The 19,745-nt window shown below is 42.3% G+C and overlaps 1 protein-coding gene across 1 annotated transcript in view; it reads left to right on the top strand.

The window, feature by feature from the left end:
* VWC2 (von Willebrand factor C domain containing 2) overlaps positions 1–19,489 on the top strand; it is a 112,911-nt gene extending 93,422 nt beyond the window's left edge. The window contains exon 3 of the mRNA XM_007178360.2: positions 18,997–19,489. Within this exon, the coding sequence (XP_007178422.2) occupies positions 18,997–19,148 (152 nt within the window). The 3' untranslated portion in view covers positions 19,149–19,489. The remainder of the gene's footprint in view (positions 1–18,996) is intronic.
* The last annotated feature ends 256 nt before the right edge of the window (positions 19,490–19,745 follow it).

The raw sequence follows: 19,745 nt of genomic DNA, 5'->3' as shown, positions 1-19,745 counted from the left end.
AGAGGACAACTCTCATTAGATTTTGTTAAACAGCTTTCCTTTTATTTAAGAGCTTTTCTGTCTTTGCAGTGTTTTACTAAGAGTATCTGCCAAATGTTATCAAAAGACTTCATATGATAAAGGATTTGCTGTTATAGGTATTAGTATAAAACATGTTGATAAGTTTTCTAATGTTGAACCATACTTGCATTTCTCAGTACATTGTTACCATCTTTACTAGACTTTGGAATTAAAGTTTTCCTGGCTTCATGATATTACTCAGGGGGGGGGGTCTCTTTATTTTATCCTATGACAGAATAGTTTAAATAGCTCTAGGGTTAAAGGTTACATTAAAATCAACCATCAGGTTACCTGGCATTGGCATCTTTTTTGAATAGTAGACTTTTTATCCAACTTTCCTATGGTAATTGATCCATTCAAATGTTTCACTCTTTCTTGGCTCCTTTTCCATTCCTTGGGGGCTGAGGCCTTGCTCGGAAGTACCCATTCCTGGTCCTGGTTCTTTTGGGTCCTGGGACCCAGTTTTGTGTTTCACATGCTTGCAGTTGTCCTGGGGCCTTAGGAGCAAGTGGCCCAGGAGGTGAAGGTACATGAGCTTGAGGAGAGGAGAGTCCAGTTTGGCCCCAGCTCTCCAAGTCTGTTTCTCTTTTGGTTTTACTAGTTCACATCTTTGGAGTGTTGCCCGCCTACATAGCGACTCCATCCCATCTGACGATACAGCTTGTCCTACTTGAGACATTCACAAGACCAGGGCAGAAATTATTTTTGGGGTAACAGGAAATCTGGAATAATGGTGAATTATTAGAATGTTTAAAAAATAAAGAGCTCATTAGTCCACACCCCTATCGTACCTCTATATCCCTTTGTCTTCTGTTATGGCTTTAGTTGTGTGGGTTATCCTGGGAAATAATTAGAAAACTACTTAGTTATGTAATTACAAGATATGTGTGATTAGACCCACAAAATGTGTCCCATAGTTTTATTGGGGTGGAAGAAAATGTCCTCTAAGTTCTTCTGGCTGGTCTAAGAGTAAAATGGTCATGAGACAGACTAACAGGAGAAAATAAACAAAATTTAATAATATGTATACATGGGAGAGACCCAGGAAAACTGAGTAACTTGCTAAAATGGTCAAGGCCCTCATCTTAAATACCGTCTTCAGTTAAAGACGAAAGAGGATGTTGGGAGTAGTGGCTTGGAAATTCAAAGGGGGTGAAGGCAATTCACGTGGAGATGGAAAAGCAAATGTTGGTAAACAAATATTTGCTGGGACAGTGGGACACAGAGTGGACTCTGGCCTCTGGGCTCTGCCAGTTTCCCCCCACCCCCACCCCCACCCCTCGCCCCAATTTTTTGCAGAAATCCCTCCCTGCTGATAATTCTGTTCCAAGGACAGTCCCTTCATCTCAAATCTTTAGGCAGCTAAGGGGGAGGTAAAAAGAAAGACCTTCTGGGCTTCCCTGGTGGTGTAGTGGTTAAGAATCTGCCTGCCAATGCAGGGGACACGGGTTCGAGCCCTGGTCCAGGAAGATCCCACATGCCACAGAGCAACTAAGCCCGTGCGCCACAACTACTGAGCCTGTGCTCTACAGCCCCCGAGCCACAACTACTGACCCCACGAGCCACAACCACGGAAGCCCACGTGCCACAACTACTGAAGCCCATGTGCCTAGAGCCCATGCTCCACAACAAGAGAAGCCACGACAGTGAGAGGCCCACGCACTGCAATGAAGAGTAGCCCCCGCTCGCTGCAACTAGAGAAAGCCCATGCGCAGCAACAAAGACCAACGCAGCCAAAGTTAAATTAATTAATTAATTTTTAAAAAATGTAAGACATTCTGTGTCTTCAAAATAATCAGCCTAAATTAATCCTCATGCCAAAGAGACATATTGGGGGGGGGTGCAAACTGCTATCCTCTACAGTTTCTTTGAGACATTCTTATTGTCTGCATCTATCATGCTTTGCCTGTGTCCTTGAAACATGCCACCATGATACTGTTCTAGGACGTATCAATTTTCCCTAAATGTCTTTGGTTAGATTTCTATTAGCATAACCATAAATAAGCTTTTGAAGGGAAATTTCTCTTTTTTTTAATAATGATTGAAATTGTTTTTATATAACAATAATGTTAACTGAAATAATTAGTAATTTATTTTTGTATTATTAAAGAGATATATATCTGGAGTTGAATTTACAGATATATTAGAAAGAATGAACAAATACTAAAATAAAAGTTTTTATTATTTGGTATAATCTGCAACTGATTAAGTTTTTCTATTCTTTGTTGAAACTTGTCTTAAAAATAAATTGTATTTTCGCATCATTTCACGTGCCTGAGAGGAAAGGAAAACAGCCCCTAGGTAAGCATCCAAGCACCACATGCCTGCTTAACTGCTACTCACAGATTATTTTTCTGTTTTAGAAATTATTTAACATGGAGAATGAGTGTATACAAATATTTAAGAGTGGATTTACATATGCCATAAAACTGGAGAACAAACTGGTGATACAATCAATATTTGTTCTATTCTTTTATTGATTGAACAGAAAACAAAACTAAGGGAAGTGACCCACCCTTACAGGGAGGTTGTCCAAAGTTGGCAAATAGAAGTAGGATAGATTTCTGGAATGTTCTATTTGTTCTGTAGAGCCTGGCTTCATTCCCCACCCCCATCCCCCTGCCACCCTGCCTTAAAACATTTACACGTATATTATGGCAATAAAAAATAAATTAGAAAACAGGAGAACAACATGCTACTATTTCCTATCAATAAAACATCCACTGTTTTCATTTTTGTGTTCTCTTCTAGTCTCTTTCCCCATACATCCTGTAATTTAGAGTGTCATTATAATAGTTTGGATACAACTCTGCAAGCTGTGTGGGGAAAGGAGTGGAGAGGGACAGGGGAGGGAGGGAGGGAGAGATGAGACAGGTGTTGGAACACAGCGTTGTGTCGATTCCTGGCAAGCTTGTAGCTTCCACACCCCCAGACTGCAGATGAAGAGATTAATGTGGGACCCTAAAGCCATGAGATCAGAATTGTCTCATTCCAGAAGCACAGGCAAAAAATTATTAAAAGGAATCTGATTCTCTACTTTAATTCCTAAAAGGGAATTAAGGCAATTTATAAGCTTCATCTGCATCTCTTTCCTGTCTGAATTTTCCTCCCCCTTACCTGCTCAGAAGCAGCAAGCCACCCCAAGGCTCAGTCCTCTCAACACGCCTTCAAGTGTTTTATGTCACCCCCTCCCTGCCCCCACCCCCGACCTTGTAACCTGGACTTTGTCTTCCTCATTGTGCTAGTCTGGGCCCTCTGAGTCAGAGATACCAAGACAGGATTAGACAGGCAAGAAATTTTCAAAAAGAAACATCTTTGAGGAAATGAAGAGGGAGGCCAAGGAGGTGTCTGACCTTGAGGAGAGAGGGAAGAATGGTAAGTCAGGTGATCCGTACCCTCAAGCAGAAACTTGGTCCAGGGAGACTCCTCCCAGATCAGAGGCCGGACATCAAAGCAAGGCCCTGCCATGGAGAAGCAGCTCAGGGTGATGGATGCGTGACCAGGTGCCCTAGGGATCCAAAAAGAGAAACTCATGTGCAAAAATAAATGTACTGAAAGAAATGTACTAAAAGAAAGAGGAAACAAATTTGGAATAAAAGGTAATTTAGGTTCTCAAAATAAACGTTGAAAAGAATGATCTATCTATGAAATTAGATTTAAAGTAATTCAGGGAGATTAGGAAAGCTAATGAGAAAACTAAAATTTTATTTTCCAGTGTTTAAATATTGCAGTGGAGAAGTGAAGTGAGTTAGCTTAGAGGTGTGGACATGGCAAACGGTGTAAAGATGGAAAGGAAAACGTTGACAGAGAAGTTGGGAAGAGCATGAAATCTCACTTCCTAAACGAGATATCAGAACAGTGAACAGATTGAACACAAATTAACAACAACAACAAAAAATGTTCTTAGTTAAAGAGACTTTTGAGTCTGTTAATGGAAATGCCTCACCAAGCATCAGTGAAAAGCGGTGAGGAGTCCAGTATGCAGACATAAAGTAGTTCATGTTTAAATTTCTGGAGTAAAGAAAGAAAGAGTCCAACAAAGAAGAGAAAGTCTTACTGGCCTTGGATCTGTCCTGTGCAGAGGAGAGAGCAGTGGCCAGCAATCCCCCAGAGCCTGATGGTGAGAAAAGCACTTTGATGCTGTAGGGATTAGGACAGCCAGCTCTCAGGAGAGAGGTGAACTGCAGACAGAATTGTTAAGCAAAAGGGAATCAGAACTTGGAGGTTTGGAACATTCTCAGCCTGTCCATGTTTCAGAAAATTAGAAAGCTGGTTCTAAAGAGAATACTAGGGGTGCGGCTGAAAAACTATTTGATAAAGTGATCCTGGTGAGCTGTGGACTTAATCAGCCGTCTCAGCAGAAGCCGGGAATGGAGAGGGGATTATACCAGCAGGAACATGGCCAGTTCGAACTAAAGGGACACAGAGAGCAGAATGAAGGAAGGGATTCTACACAACAAACCATCGAGCTAGTCAGCTGTGAATGTGTACTACCCTTCAAGGAAATCATTGTCTTAAATATTTCCATTTCTAAACAAGGATAAAAATAAATCAAGCAAAGATTCCAAAGGAGAGAAAAACAAAAAGTCCAAAAATAACACAGAAGTTAGTAGCTAGTAAAACAAGTAGAAAAATGAGTTAGAAAATTTTAAAAAATAGAATTGATAAAACCAAAAACTATCTTCGACCAAATCAATAAAATTATGACTGCTAACAAGTCAAATAAGGAAAAAGATGAAAAGCATTGATTTTATAAAACTAGGGAAAATAAAGAGAAGATACTAGCTGTGGAGTTGAATTTAAAGGTATAGGAGAATATTTTGTGCAATTGGAACTTTTATTAATAAAAGAGGAAACTCTCAATGAAGCAGACTATTTCTGGGTCTACTGAAAATGTCTCATAATTTTCTGTCCTGTGTGCCGTAGGTTTTGTCTTCCCATAGAATCGAATTAGATAAAATCATCGAACAACCTTCCTGCTAAGGGCAAGTTTCTCTTACTTAAGCAGCCTGGGTTTCATGCCCAGGAGGTCACTTCTGTTCCCAAGTCTGCAGCTTCTTCCAAAGTCACATGTTGGCAGCTCCAGGGTGGACTTGATGAAAGTATAACTGGCAGTTCTGCTTCCTAGGTCTTCTTTCCTTTTCCTTTTTCTATCTGACAGCCAGTTGTTAAATGCCTTCCAGACCATCACTAGATCTCCTTTCTTCTCTTTCCTCCTTAGGTTGAATCCTGGCTCATGTGACATAACAGGCAATGCTTGGTTTACTTTTCCTTATTTGTTCACAATAGCTTAGTGTTGATCCATGTTGTCAGCTCTGCAGCTGTGGTTTAGACATTCACTGATTTCCCAAATCCAGTTCTTGTTCAGATATCAATTTATGTGTTGAAGAAGGCTAGGAAAACTGTGGTTTCAATACATTTTATTCTATTATGAGTATAGATTCTGTTCTAATTCATAACATTATTACTGATTGCAAAGCTTACCGTTCAATATTGATGAGACCCTCTCGGCCTTTGTACAAGCCCGATATGAGGGGGGTCCGACCAATCCAGGAACTGCCTCAGGGGTGACTCAGAAGCTCATCCTAGTGCCTGGATGGCTGGGATGTGCGGACAGGCCAGCTATGTCACTGTCCACACACGGAACTGCAAGGGAGACCAGATGTCCATGGCCCGTTTACCTTTTGTTGCTGCTGGTGCATCATGGTGGGCTGTTCCCTCATTTCTGATCTCACAACATTCACTTCATATTCACTGCTGACCTTGTGTATGTTTCAGGTGACTTTTTAGATATGTCAACTGAAAAAAATGCACAACCTGAATGTTGGAATTATGCTTTATTTGGCAGACTTTCCCAGGACTTCAAGCCTGGAAGGTAGTAGTATCTCAGATAGCTCTGAAGGATGGCTCTGAAGAGGTAAGGGGGGGAGCCAAAAATAGGGGTCTTTGCAGCAAAGACCAGGCAGCTGGAACATCAAAAGATTACTATTTAAAGAAAACCAGCTATCTCAGGTTAAGGAATTTAGTGTTCTTCTATGTATGGGAAGATGCAAGAGTCTGGGCTCACTAAAATCATTCCTTTGATACACACCTTGACTACCTAGGGCCAGTATCCTGGTTTTCTCCATCCTGAATTCCCCTCAGGGCCCACTGTGGTCTGGGGTGGCCACAGTGGCTGATGGCTTGGTGGCCCCAACATTCATTGTTTACTGGAAGGGCAGGTGACATTTTTTGGTCCACAGATATATTAATGGCATTTGGAAAAAGGCTATTTCCTGGAGCTGCCATTTCTTCCATTTTTTCAGGATGCTCCCTAGGCTTCTATTTTGAAGGTTAAACTTGATGACGTGCTGTAGTATTGAATAAAGCTAGGTCTAACTACCAGAGTAAGGTGATGAATCATTTAAACAGTCTGGCAACAGCGCCAGTGTTTCCCCACATAGGTGAATGTTTGTGCCTTGTGTGCGGGGATCAGAGGGAAACACAGACTGCAGAAGAAGGCGGAAGATGCTGACAGAATCTGGGAGCTCGGGCATTAGACTGGCCCTTGAAGGAGGAGGTCCCAGGAGCTGAGACCTAGGGCCATCAAAGGGGAGGAAACCAGGAGGCAGCTGCAGGGTGGTAGCCTGGATGGAATCTGGGGACACACACGGGCATCTGTGTGGACACTGCTTGCGCCCTGAGAGTGAGCAGTGTGTCCCAGGAGCTCCAACACTCCCACCCCGGCTTTCCACGGCGACCACTAAAACTGTATTGGGAGAAATGGTCTAAATTGGAAATAAATGAAAAACGTGATTTACATGTTTTAAAAATATTCCATTTGAATTCAAAAAGCCTTAGTAGGCCTTTGGCAACAGCAAATGGGTGCCCTGTGGTCGTCATTCACACTTGCAATTTTGAAACAGGCAGGCCAGCTGGCATGTTAGATTGTACCAGAAACGCTTGAGAGACAAATCCATTCTTTGCAAAAGAAAGTCTAATGTACAATCTCAGTTCTAGTCTCTTGATGTTTCTAGGTTTCAGCTTTCCCATCTCTGGGTTGAGGGAGTCTGAATAAAAGACCTCCCAGGTCTAATATCTGTGGTGCAAACATTCTCCACCTCAATTTGCCCACCCCGCATCTCCTGTAGGAACAAAGGGAGGGTAAGCAAAGCAAAGCAAGAGTTCCTAGCAATAAAGAACCACATACATTTACGCTGCACATATAATTTTCCTAATAATTGTTGGTCAGATGTACTTGCTATAACCTGTGAAACTGAATCCTGATATAAATTATATCTTTACATAAATGGGTAGACAACACATGCAAAATTGTGTTTAATTTGCTAAGGATAGAACCAGCAGGAAGACAAAAGAGCCTGTTCAAATACAGGGATGCATAGAATCATCCGGGAAAGGAATGCATATAGGAGATTGCTAAATTCCATAACCTGCTGTCTGACTTTTTATAGATCAATAAGTCCATAGCATCTTTGAGTCACCATCCCCACTCGCCTAAACAGTGAAAACGTCTGACCGATTTTTACAGGTTAACATCCTATCTTACAGGGCTACTTATCATCTTCTCCTTTCTCACTTGGGAATTGTTAGTGTAAACTGAAAAAAAAAAATGCACAACCTAAAAATTGAGAATTCTGCTTTATTTGGCAGACAACACTGAGGACTTAAGCCCAGACAGGCTCTCAGGTAGCTCTGAGGGACTGCTCTGAAGAGGTCAGGGGGGTAGCTGGGATATACAGGAGTTTTTGTAACAAAGACCAGGTAGTCGGAACATCAAAGGATTACTGTTAATTAAAGAAAACCAGACATCTCAAGTAAAGGAATTTAGCACTTTTCTATGCATCTATGGGAAGATGCATGGGTCTGGGCTCACTGAAATCATGACTTTGATATGCACCTCAGCCATCTGGGGCCAGTGTCCTGTGCTTTCTCATCCTGAGGCTCCTCAGGGTGCACCTTCAGTGCAGGGGGCGGGGGTTGGCGGCTGCAGTGGCTGATGGTGTGATGGCAGGCACCCTGTTTCCATCCTGAGTTCCCTCAAGGCTCACTGTCAGGGCAGCTGTAATGTGATGGTTTGATTGCTGCAACATCCTTTGTGTACTGATGTGGTAGTGACATTTTTCATTCACACCATGATACAGTGTGTGGAAAAATTCTCCCATTGAGATCAACTCTAAGGTTTGGATAAAATATACATGCATTTTTTTAAAAAAATGGTTTGAAGATATCAGAGTGCAAAGGACTTGGAGGTCTAGCTGTCAGAGAAAAGGCAGGCTCACTGAGCTAAGCTCCATACTCACCCCTCCAGTGTTTGCTCAGGGCATTTGCAGGATCTAGAGCAGGGACAGATGTCCTGCGGAAAGCCGTAGCCCAGGGTGGCAGCTTCTGGCTGAGCTGGGAGGTGGAAGTTGGTGTTGGGGCCGCCAGGGTGGCTGGGAACTGAGAGGGAGGCTGCATTTGAGAAGAGGAGGGAACCACAAAGAAGTGAGGCCAAAATTCTTCGTGTAATTTTCCTTCAAGGCATTTGCAGACTGCAAAGCTGCAATGTGCCAGGCAAGAGAAGCAGAACCCGAGCAGAAAGCAGCAGCTGGGTGGCTGGAGCTTGCAGAGACCTGCCAGGACTACAGTGCTGAGGAGAGCGTGTGGAGGGGCCCCAGCAAACAGCAGGAGTTTTCAACCAAGACTTCAAGAAAGGCTGTGCCCTAGGAGTGAGGGGGGACTGGAAAAGACCAGCCCGAACAAAGCCTCAAGTCCATTCACGGCCAGATCACTGTAGCCCTCCTGTACTCTGTCAGCCAAAAGGCTCTATCCAGGGCCCGTACAATGTCGCTTTCACAGTATCTGTTATTTCATTCAAAATTGCCAGGCAAGCCAAGAAATACCAAATGACCCCAAACCAAGAGAAAAGCAAAATAGGAAATGAGAGACTCACAGGTTATCAAGATAATGGTGACTATTTCAGAAGGTTTTTAAAGTAACAGGTTAACATGCACAGGAAGACCGAAGATAAGTTGGAGAATCTCAGTGAGAATTGAGCTATACTGAAAAAGTTGAAACTGAAAAATGCAATAACAAATTAAGAATTCAGTAGACGGTTTGCTAAAAAGATGAGGCAGAGCAGAAGGGGGTGTCACTGATCTAGAAGATGAATGCTGGGCTCCTGGCTGCCTGGGTCTCCCTCGCTGCCCTGCTATCCTGCTGTGCTGGGCTCTTCCTCAGTGCTTAGTCCCTGATGGGGGAGGAGGAGGTGTCCCCAGGCACCCACTTAGGCCTTTCTTCATTAACGCCCTGTCTTCTTGTGACTCACCATGCCGTGTAAAAATCTAAAGCATGTTGGCAATTTACCCTTCTGTGTAGCCATGGCAGTTTTATTTTCATTGTGTCAATTCATTATTTAATTGTAAAACTGTAACTCAATTGTACATACCCTGAGTTCCAGCTCTGTGCTGTGTGCAGTGCGCTATGACCCTCCCTCCTCCCTGGCGGGGAGACCCTGGGGGCCCCTGAGGGTGGCACTGTGACAGGCAGCTCTGCCAGAGACACAGGAGCACCCAGGAGGGACGCTTAATTACAGATGTCCCCGCAGGTTCAGGCTTGGTTTGGAATTTGTGAGCCTCAGCCCAGTTTATTGTCAGGTCAGTGGACACATGATATCATGGGCTGGATTGTGCTGGTGTCAACTGAAAATAAAAATGCACAACCTAAAAGTTGAGAGTTATGTTTTATTTGGAGGACAACACTGAGAACTTAAGCCCGGGACGCAGCCTGAGGGACTGCTCCAAAGAGGTAAGGGGGGAGCCAGGGTACATAGGGGTTTTTGCAAAAAAGACCAGGGAGTCGGAACATCAAAGGATTACTGTTGATTAAAGAAAACCAGGCATCTCAAGTTAAGGAATTTAGCACTTTTCTATGCATGGGAAGGTGCAAGAGTCTGGGCTCACTGAAATCATCCCTTTGATCTGCACCTCAGCCATCTGAGGCCAGTGTCCTGTGCTTTCTCATCCTGAGTCCCCTCAGGGTACACTATTGGGGGTGGGCTTCAGTGGCTGACTGCTAGATGGCAGGCATCCTGTTTCCATCCTGAGTTCCCTCAGGGCTCACCGTCCAGGAGGCTGTAATGTGACGGCTTGATGGCTGCAACATCCTTTGTGTACTGATATGGCAGCGACATTTTTTCACTCACACTGGTAACTAGGGCAAAACTGGGGGCTTGACACAGACTCTGCATTTCGGGAGACTGGATGTGGGGCTCCTAAAGGGATGAGAGACCTCCTTGGTGTTGAGTCCCCCCCCCCACCAGCACCTCGGGTCCTGGGCTGGGCCTGATACAAGCTATTCTGAAACTGCGAGTCAGTCACTGTGCAGGTGATGTGAACGACAGGTGGGGACTCCTTGCCCTGAAGTCAGAGCAGCACAGAAAAGTTCAGGGTACCAAACGCCCATCAACTGCCTGCTTGAACAACTGTTCCTCAGGCAAAAAAGGCATTATATGCTGTGCTCATTTTGAAATTAGCCATTTTTAGCCTGAGCGTCCTTGAGTAACAGCCAGGCCAGCAATAGAATTTAATGTATCAATAACTAGTTATGAGCCATGTGACTTGGACTAATATTTATTCCCTCTAAATCTCATTTCCATTTATAAAATTCTTCTGCATGCATCATATTTTTTAAAGTACCATATAAATATAAAGATATTATAATTAGATTAAATAAGATTAAAAACTGTTTCTCTCTATTCCCCTACTTACTAATGAAGTCATATATATATATATGGCTTTATTTGTCACTGAATAATTATAGTGACCAGAGTCTGCTTTTGTACATCAGGATTCTCTTCAGTAATTTATATTTTAGCTCATCAAGTTATCATATGTGGTTTTTTTTTTTCAAGTTTCTTAGTGGTTCTTGGGCTTCAAGTCTATAAATTTAAAGTAAGTGTTTCATGAAAATGAAAATACAACTACCGCACATCAAAACTTATGAGACCACAGCTAAAGTAGAACTGAAAGGGAAATTTATGGAACTAAATGCTTACATTAGAAAAGAGGAAAATTTTCGAATCAATAATGTAAATCACCAACTCAAGAAACTAGCAAAAGAAAATCAGGGACTTCCCTGGTGGTGCAATGGTTAAGAATCTGCCTACCAGTGCAGGGGACAGGGGTTTGATCCCTGGTCTGGGAAGATCCCACATGCTGCGGAGCAACTAAGCCCGTGAGCCACAGCTACTGAGCCTGCGCTCTAGAGCCCGCAAACCACAACTACTGAGCCCACACACTGCAGCTACTGAAGCCCACGCACCTAAAGCCCATGCTCCACAACAAGAGAAGCCACCACAATGAGAAGCACGTGCACTGCAACCAAGAGTAGCCCCCGCTCGCCGCAACTAGAGAAAGCTCATGCGCAGCAACAAAGACCAAGGCAGCCAAAATTAAATAAATAAGTAAATAAATAAATAAATAAATAAATAAATAAATTTATAAAAAATAGAAAAAGAAAAGCAAACAAACTGAAAGTAATAAAAAGAATAAAATAGTAATGATAAAAACAAAACAAGTCAATAAAACTGCAAACAGAAATTCAGTTGTGAAAATTAATGAAATAAAAAGGTGGTTTTTTTAAAGATCAACAAAACTGATCAACCCTTAACATGACACAGGAAAAAAAAAATAGAGAAGATGCAAATTACTAATATTAAGAATAAAACAGGAGATGTCATTACAGATTCCACAGAAATTAAAAGGATAATAAAGGAATACTAACAGTTCTACACACATAAATTTAACAATTTAGAGGATATGAACCAACTCCTTGAAAAATATGAGCTGCCTCAACTTACCCAATATGAGACAGATAATCTTGTATGAAAGCTACTAAGGAAATTGAATTCATAATTTTAAAAGTCCCCTCAAAACTCCAGGTCCTGATGTTTTCATTGGAGAAAAATACCAGACATTTAAAGAACTAATATCACTTCTATAAAATCTTCCAACAAGAGGAGGAAATACTTCCCAACCCATTCTATGAAGTCAGTGTCACCCTGATACCAAAACTAAACAAAGACAATATTTTAAAAAGTACAAACCAATATCTTTAATAAATAAACAGCATTTCTTAACATTTCTTATTAGCAAATCAAATACATCAATATATAAAAATAATTTTATGTTATGACCACAAGGGATTTTTTTTTCCCCAGGAATGCAAAGTTGGCTCAAAAATCAATCAGTAGGGTTTCAAGTCACCTCTCCATCCTAAAAACAAGTAAAAAGCTCAACAAATGGAAAAATCGGTAACACTTCTTAGATCCATCAGAGAAGTAAGGTCACAAAGCAAACTGAATCTCCCGAAAATTTGGAGAGACATAGAGACAGATGTAGAGAATCAAACTCACCAGAGCAGAGACCTCCATGCGAATCAGCGCCGGGGCAGGAAAACCTAACCTGTACGCGACAAATTGCTGAGAGTCAAAACCCCGGGGGCCCCAGACATGGAGGGTCTGCACAGTTACGTGAACTTTGACATCTTTTCACAGAAGAAGGGGGTACGTATCCTTTTTGAAATATTTCAGAACATTCTGTTCTTTTAAAAAAGTTCTGATCTCAGGAGAAACTTGACCAGAGCCTAACCTGCTGAGGTTTCATCAAAGCGCAGTTGAAGTGGGGGAAGGGAAATACCCAACTCCAGCCCCCGGAGCCATCCGTACAACCAGGGAGCAAGGTGGGGGGCTAAGAAACACTTGTGAAGCTCACAATCCAGAAGCAAATACGAAAAGATTAAGACCTAATAATGGGACTGAGAACCCTCCCGCCACCTCGCTGTCAGGGTTACTAAAGTTCTATTTAGAGTAGTTCCTCTTCCCCAGTGCATCATGGGTAACCATTCAAAACGAAATTAACGAGGTACACTAAAAGGCAAAAAACAAACAAACAAACAGTTTGAAGAGACCAGAACCAGAGTCAGATAGGACATGTTGGAATTATCAAACCAGAATTTTAAAATAATTATGATTGAGAATGCAAATAAACTGACTGCTGATTGGAATGTAAATTTCATAGTTACTCTGGTAAACACTTTGGCAGTTTCTCATAAAACTGAACCTACAACTGCTGTAGGCTCCAGTAATTGCACTCCTGGGCTCTCATCTCAGAGAAATGAAGATTATGTTCACACAAAACACGTACGTGAATTTTTATAGCAGCTTTATCCTTGATAGACAAAAAACTGGGAAAAAATCCAAAATGTTCATCAGTAGATGCATGGATAAAGTGGGGTCCATCCATAGCATGGAAACATCTTCTCTGTAAAAGGAATGAGCCATTGGTACTTTTGACAACTTGGCAGGGTCTCAAGGGTATTATGCTGAGTTTCAAAAGCCAACCTCAGAAGTTCACTTACTGTTCCATTCCACATATATAACATTCTTTTAATGACAAAACTATAGATATGAAAAGGATAGTGATTTCCAGGGCTAGGGTTGGGGGGTGGGGAGGGTGATAATAGTGACCCTAAAAAGGAGGCATGAGGGTGATCTTGGTGGTGATGGAACGGTTCTGGATCTTGGTCTGGTGATGGTCACACAAAACTACGCATATGATAAAATGACACAGGTGTGCACACACCCACTGTACCTGTCAGCTCCTCCCACTGGTTTTGTGCTATAACTATGTAAGATGTAACGGGAAAACTGAGTGAAAGGCACATGGGTTCTCCCTGTGGTACCAAATTCCTGGTTTGACTGGAATCTATAACTTCAAAATAAAAAATTTTTAAAGTAATATGGTTCATAGGAAAATAAGTGTGTGTGTGTGTGTGTGTGTGTGTATGTACACACACATATTCAGAGGGAGTTCGGTACAAGAGTCTCATAATTTGGTTAATTTATAGGAACATTGCTTTTAAGATGGAAGATTTAGAAATTTTCAGTAATTGGAATCTGTTATAGAAATATCAATAGGTTGTAGAAATTATATTTTAGTGAAATGTTCATAACTTACCAAAGACTTTTATGTGGTTTTGATTCAAAAAGAATTTACAAAGTACAGGAGCAGTAACTTTGTGGAACTATATCATAAGTAAATATTTGAAGCAGGAAAAAATAGCAACAGTGCATATAATTCTAAAAGTCATGTGAATAACCTACTCAGACTAAAATCATTTTAGATGAAGAAAGCTTACTTTTCTTCTTTTTTTTAATTGCAGTATAGTTGATTTACAGTGTTGTGTTAGTTTCAGGTGTACAGCACAGTGATTCAGTTATATATCTATGAAGAAAGCTTATTTTATAAATTCTTCAAGGGTCGACACTTGTACAGACTAACTCTGTGTCACTGATACAACCACACAGAGAAAAGAGTTAAGTGACTTTTGAACAAAATGCACGAATTTGGAACACAGTTCCCTCTCCCCTCCTTTCAGTCTTGCCACGTCACACAAAAGTGTCCCCACGTGGTGTCCGAACCTACACAGACATCTCTACGAGGGGTTAGGAGAGGGGTTATAACATAATCCAGATGCAGCAACGGTCAAAATTTTACAAATTATGTCATAGTAAAATCTCTTACCAGGAATAACTACTCTTTTTTTTTTTTTTTAAACAATCCCTCCAGGACATTCTTTTTTTTTTTTTTTTTTTAATTAATTAATTTTTATTTTTGGCTGTGTTGGGTCTTCGTTTCTGTGCGAGGGCTTTCCCTAGTTGGGGCAAGCAGGGGCCACTCTTCATCGCGGTGCGCGGGCCTCTCGTTATCGCGGCCTCTCTTGTTGCGGAGCACGGGCTCCAGACGCGCAGGCTCAGTAATTGTGGCTCACGGGCTCAGTTGCTCCGTGGCATGTGGGATCTTCCTAGACCAGGGCTCGAACCCGTGTCCCCTGCATTGGCAGGCAGACCCTCAACCACTGCGCCACCAGGGAAGCCCAACTACTCTTTTTAAATCACAGGCCTGGGAGACAAATACCTGACAGTCCAGATGCTTGTAGCACCTTCGACCTGAGTTTAATCCAAAATTGAGGCTCAGTGAAGACCCAGAATCAGGGTTTCTTCTCACTATTCATTAAGCAGTAATAAGGAGATGACGTTATATATAAGTATTTTGAAAGCTTATGAAACAAACACTTTCTTATATGAGACAAAGTGTAAATTGTTGCTTTCTACCTCTAGGATTAGGTGTTTTTGTTGAACACTTGGTGTTTTTGTTGGATTTTGCTTTTCTTCGTGAATACAGATTTTACTAATACACTACCAGCACTTTCTTGTGAGCCTCACAGAGGCTTACCATATCTCTTCCTTGCCTGAAGCAAATGATAATAAATGCTCTCAGTATTTAAGCATTTCCTATACCCGGCGGGGGGTTTGGGAGGCCGGTTTCCAAATGCCCACTGACCTTGCTTGTGACGGTGACACAGGGGTGCTGCCTCACAAGAGCCCTGTGTACGGATGTGGAGTGACCCTCTGGGACATATTTTTAAATGAAAGAAGCCGAGTACGTAGAGTTAGGAGTATGCTACCTTTTATGAAAGAAAGACAAATAAATAATAATTTGCTTATACTTTTAAAGAAAGTTACACTAGGGGATACATTAGAGCTAGTGAAGCTGGTCATCTCAGTGGCTGGGTGGGAGAGCATAGTGAGACAAACAAACCTCACGCTGTACACCACTGTTCATACGGCCACGCGGAGAGAAGAGCTGGATGACTTTTGAACAAAGGACACCGACTGTAAGAACTAAGAAAATCTTACTGTTAGTTAGGAATAGCACTTACGGTGTCATTTTAAAACTCTTTTACGTAACTGTGAGAGAGAGGAAATAGGTGAATATGCTGGTGATTTTAATAAACAAGAGTCTCAGTGGAAGAGGAGGTACATAACTTAAAATCTAAGTAAAGTTAAGCAAAGAGTTAATAGGATCAATTACATAAATAAATATGTTCAATTTGAAGTGTTTCATTGTAAGAGAAAAGATGTACACATATAAAATCTAAGAAGAAAGAATTATGAATCCTAATAATGTCAACTCACAATTTAAAACCTGTGTGTGTGTGTGTGTGTGTGTGTGTCCCCACCTGTGCCCACTGAGAGGGGCTGGATGCAGTGACACCCCAGTAATAATGAACACTTGCAATAATCTGGCCTTGGATCCTCAATATTCCTCTCCATCAAAGGAACCTGGGCCCCTCGGAGAAAAGTCTGATTCCAGATGTGGGGAAAGTGAGCTGAAAATGTGTTGTTGGCACAGATGGGGAGGAGGCTGGTAGCAGCTGAGGGAGTGTGTCTGAAGGACAAGGGAGCGGCCTAAAGCTGGGGCCACTCAAAAGCCGAATTGGGACAATTTGAATATAAAAAAGAATAAAGACTGCAGTGGTTGCAAATCATTGAAAAAGAAAGATCCAAAGTCCTACAGTGATAAAAAAATAGACATAAGTTAATACTAATAAAAACTCATTAGGAGTGACTGCTACAATGACATAGATTAATTCAAGCAAGAGAGATAGGAATTGTTGAATAACTTAAGGGCAGAAGTGTACTATCTATTCTAGTTTAATCCTCAGGACCCCGGTGAGGTATGGCATTCCCATTCTGCAGATGAGGCCATTAAGGCTCAGAACAATGAAATCCCTTAGTCCAAGATCTCATAACTAGTAAGTAGTGGTACCAGATTATGAATCCAGATTTTTCTGAAGAGGAGACAGGTTAAGTCTCCGTGAATATCTGTATCTAAAGGTACAGGTTTTCTGGGCAATTATGGAGTTCCCTCTATGTGCAAAGCACACTGATAAATATTAGGGCAAATTAGAAGGCGATTGGACCCTCAAATTAAACTCTGAAAAAGAGATAAAAAGAAACAAAGAAAAAAGCACACCAAAGAGACCTGATGTCAACTGTCAAAGTCAGGGCATCCCAGGAGCTGAGTGGGACCAGTGCTCACAGGGTGGGTCCCACCTGGAGCTGCTGCTGTGGCCCTTTGGCCTCTGACCTCACAGAGCCGAGGACACAGTCCAAGGCCGAGGAACAGGAGGTGGGCTGGGTGGGGGGTTTGGAGATCAGGGACCTCCTGTTGGCCTACAGGTGGGGAGGGTCTGGAGTTCAAGCATCCTGATTCACCAAAGCTGATGCAGGAGTGACTTTACCACAAACACAGCCATCACGTGGGACCGAAGAGGCAGTGGTTCCAGGCGTGTGAGCGTGGAGTGTCAGCAACCTGCAGAGACCACTGCCCTCTGGAAACCCAGGAGCAGTGCTCAAGAGAGAAAACCGGGTTGGATCTGTGTTTGGGGTCCTCCTCTGCTGGATGACTGTTAATGCTTCGAGGTCTTGGGGAGACAGGCGGGTGTCAGGGGGGGAATCTAGGGTGGGTCTGAGTGGAGGGGCCCGAGGAAAACGGAGTTCCTGGCGGGAGAAGGGGCGGTACCCGGGGTTGAGGTCTCCAGGGCCACCTTCAGGAGCCCTGATCCTCGCCACTTGGCTGACACAGAAGACAAAGCCACTGAAGCATGACTTACTCTGCTTAGAATTATTCTGACTAGAATTACAAAAAAGCCAGTTTTTATCCTAGAGTCTTGGTGGATTCATTTATTTTTTTAAATTTTGTAGATGAACATTTTTCATCTCTTTGATGACTTGATACAGTGTCGTTGGACGTGCTTTGGTGTGAGCACGTTATCAAAGGCTGTAGAAGCAAAGGAGGGAGGATGAGTGTGAGAGCCCTGTGTTCCAGGCTGTGGTAAGGACCGATGTCTCCATTTCAGAGAAAGGTCTGGAGGCTGAGCGGTTGTTCCCATATGGCTGAGGGTATGAACTGTAACACAGAAACCATTTGTCTCAACCGAAAAAACTCACCCTGGAAATCTCCCTGATACCCATTTCTTTGTGTCCTGGATTTTACACGGAATAAGATGCACATGTGGCACCTTTGTTGGTGGAGAAGCTGGTAGGTGATGTTGATCAAGAATCGAGGGGTCTTCAGTTCTCAAGGAAGACTGTTGATGATGTACCCCTGGCTCATGCTGAGACAGTGCCTCTCAAAGTGTGGCCCCAGGCCAGCATCACCATCACCTGGGCACTTTTTATCCAAGCAGATTCCCTGGTCACAGCCCAAACCTGAGTCAGAAGTGCTAAGGGGTGGGACCACTAACCAGTGTTTCTAGAGCCCTCCAGGTGGTTGTTCCGTAAGCTGACCTTTGAAACCTGCTCTAAGAGGTGTGGTAGTAACACTGGATTTATGTCACGTCAAGCACTTCGCTTGTTTCTGCTCTCTCTCCTAATAAGCCTGGTTCTCTGAAAGTCCCCATTAATCAAGTTTTTCTATGATTACTTGGAATTAATTGAATCAAACGATTGCAGATCCGGCCCGTGTAGAAGGCCCCCGAATTGAAAATCACAGTCGGTGAAAAACACAGGATTGTCATTCATAAAAATTTTATTTTTTAAATTTCTTTAAAACTTTTATTTTATATTTGAGTATAGCCAGTTAACAATGTTGTGATTTAAAAAAAAAAAAGCAATGTTGTGATAGTTTCAGGTGCACAGCAAAGTGACTCAGCCATACATATACATGTATCCATTCTCCAAACTCCCCTCCCTTCCAGGCTGCCACATAACATTGAGCAGAGTTCCCTGTGCTATACAGTAGGTCCTTGTTGGTTATCCATTTTAAATATAGCAGTGTGTACATGTCCTTTGATTCCAAACCCCCTGAATATCCCTTCCCCCTCTGGTAACCTAAGCTCATTCTCTAAGTCTGTGAGTCTGTTTCTGTCTTGTAAATAAGCTCATTTGTGTCATTTTAAATAACATGGCTTTCATTTCAGGAAAAAAGTGGGAACACTTCATAGCCCTGAAATGGTAACTTTTTCACTGTCCTTCCTGAAAGGGAGTGGATAAAACATTCAGGGTAAAGCTAACTCCCTAATTAAGTGCAACCTGTTTCTTCTTTCCAGGCCCAAATTGCTTTGCCGAGACCGCTGTCATCCCCGCTGGGAGGGAAGTGAAGACGGACGAGTGCACCGTCTGTCACTGCACCTACGAGGAGGGCACCTGGAGGATTGAGAGGCAAGCCATGTGCACCAGGCACGAGTGCCGGCAGATGTAGGACTGGCCGCACGGACCACAGATGTTTTCTAGGATCCTTTCCCAATCTATCTGAACGTTCTGGATGCCTCTGGGAAATATCGAACGAAAGGAGCAGACTTTTGATGAGGAATCGTGGAAAACTGTTGGTACTTTTTCTTTTCTTGGTCACAACAACTGCAGGAGAAGGAAATGGACATATTTCAAAACATCGACAAGAACTTTGGGCAAAAAAGTCCACTTCTAAATAAATGTGCTATTTTCACAGTAAGTACACTAAAGTACACTATTATATATGAAATGTATTTCTATAATCCCTCTATTAGAGAGCTTCTATAAATGTTTTCTATAGATACAGATTAAAAATGCTGTGTTGTCAACTGTCCTCGCTGCGTACCTGCATTTCTTCTGCATTTCTGATTCCATCACATGGTATTATTTGTGGTCGCTGATTCTCCTTCAAATCTTGGAATAGTGCATCCATTAATGGATCATAAGATAAGGGAACTGATTTTCCCTGAGATCCTCTCCAAATTCTCTTTCATTACAGAGAGATATATAGTGTCAATCCTTAGAAGATCCAGTGGAATTCACACAAATATAATATTTCCTTCTTGTA

The sequence above is a fragment of the Balaenoptera acutorostrata genome, chromosome 7 (genome assembly GCF_949987535.1).
Source record: "Balaenoptera acutorostrata chromosome 7, mBalAcu1.1, whole genome shotgun sequence".
NCBI classification, from domain to species: domain Eukaryota; kingdom Metazoa; phylum Chordata; class Mammalia; order Artiodactyla; family Balaenopteridae; genus Balaenoptera; species Balaenoptera acutorostrata.
Note: the sequence above shows the minus strand (reverse complement) of the source record. Positions and strands in the feature narration are given on the sequence as shown.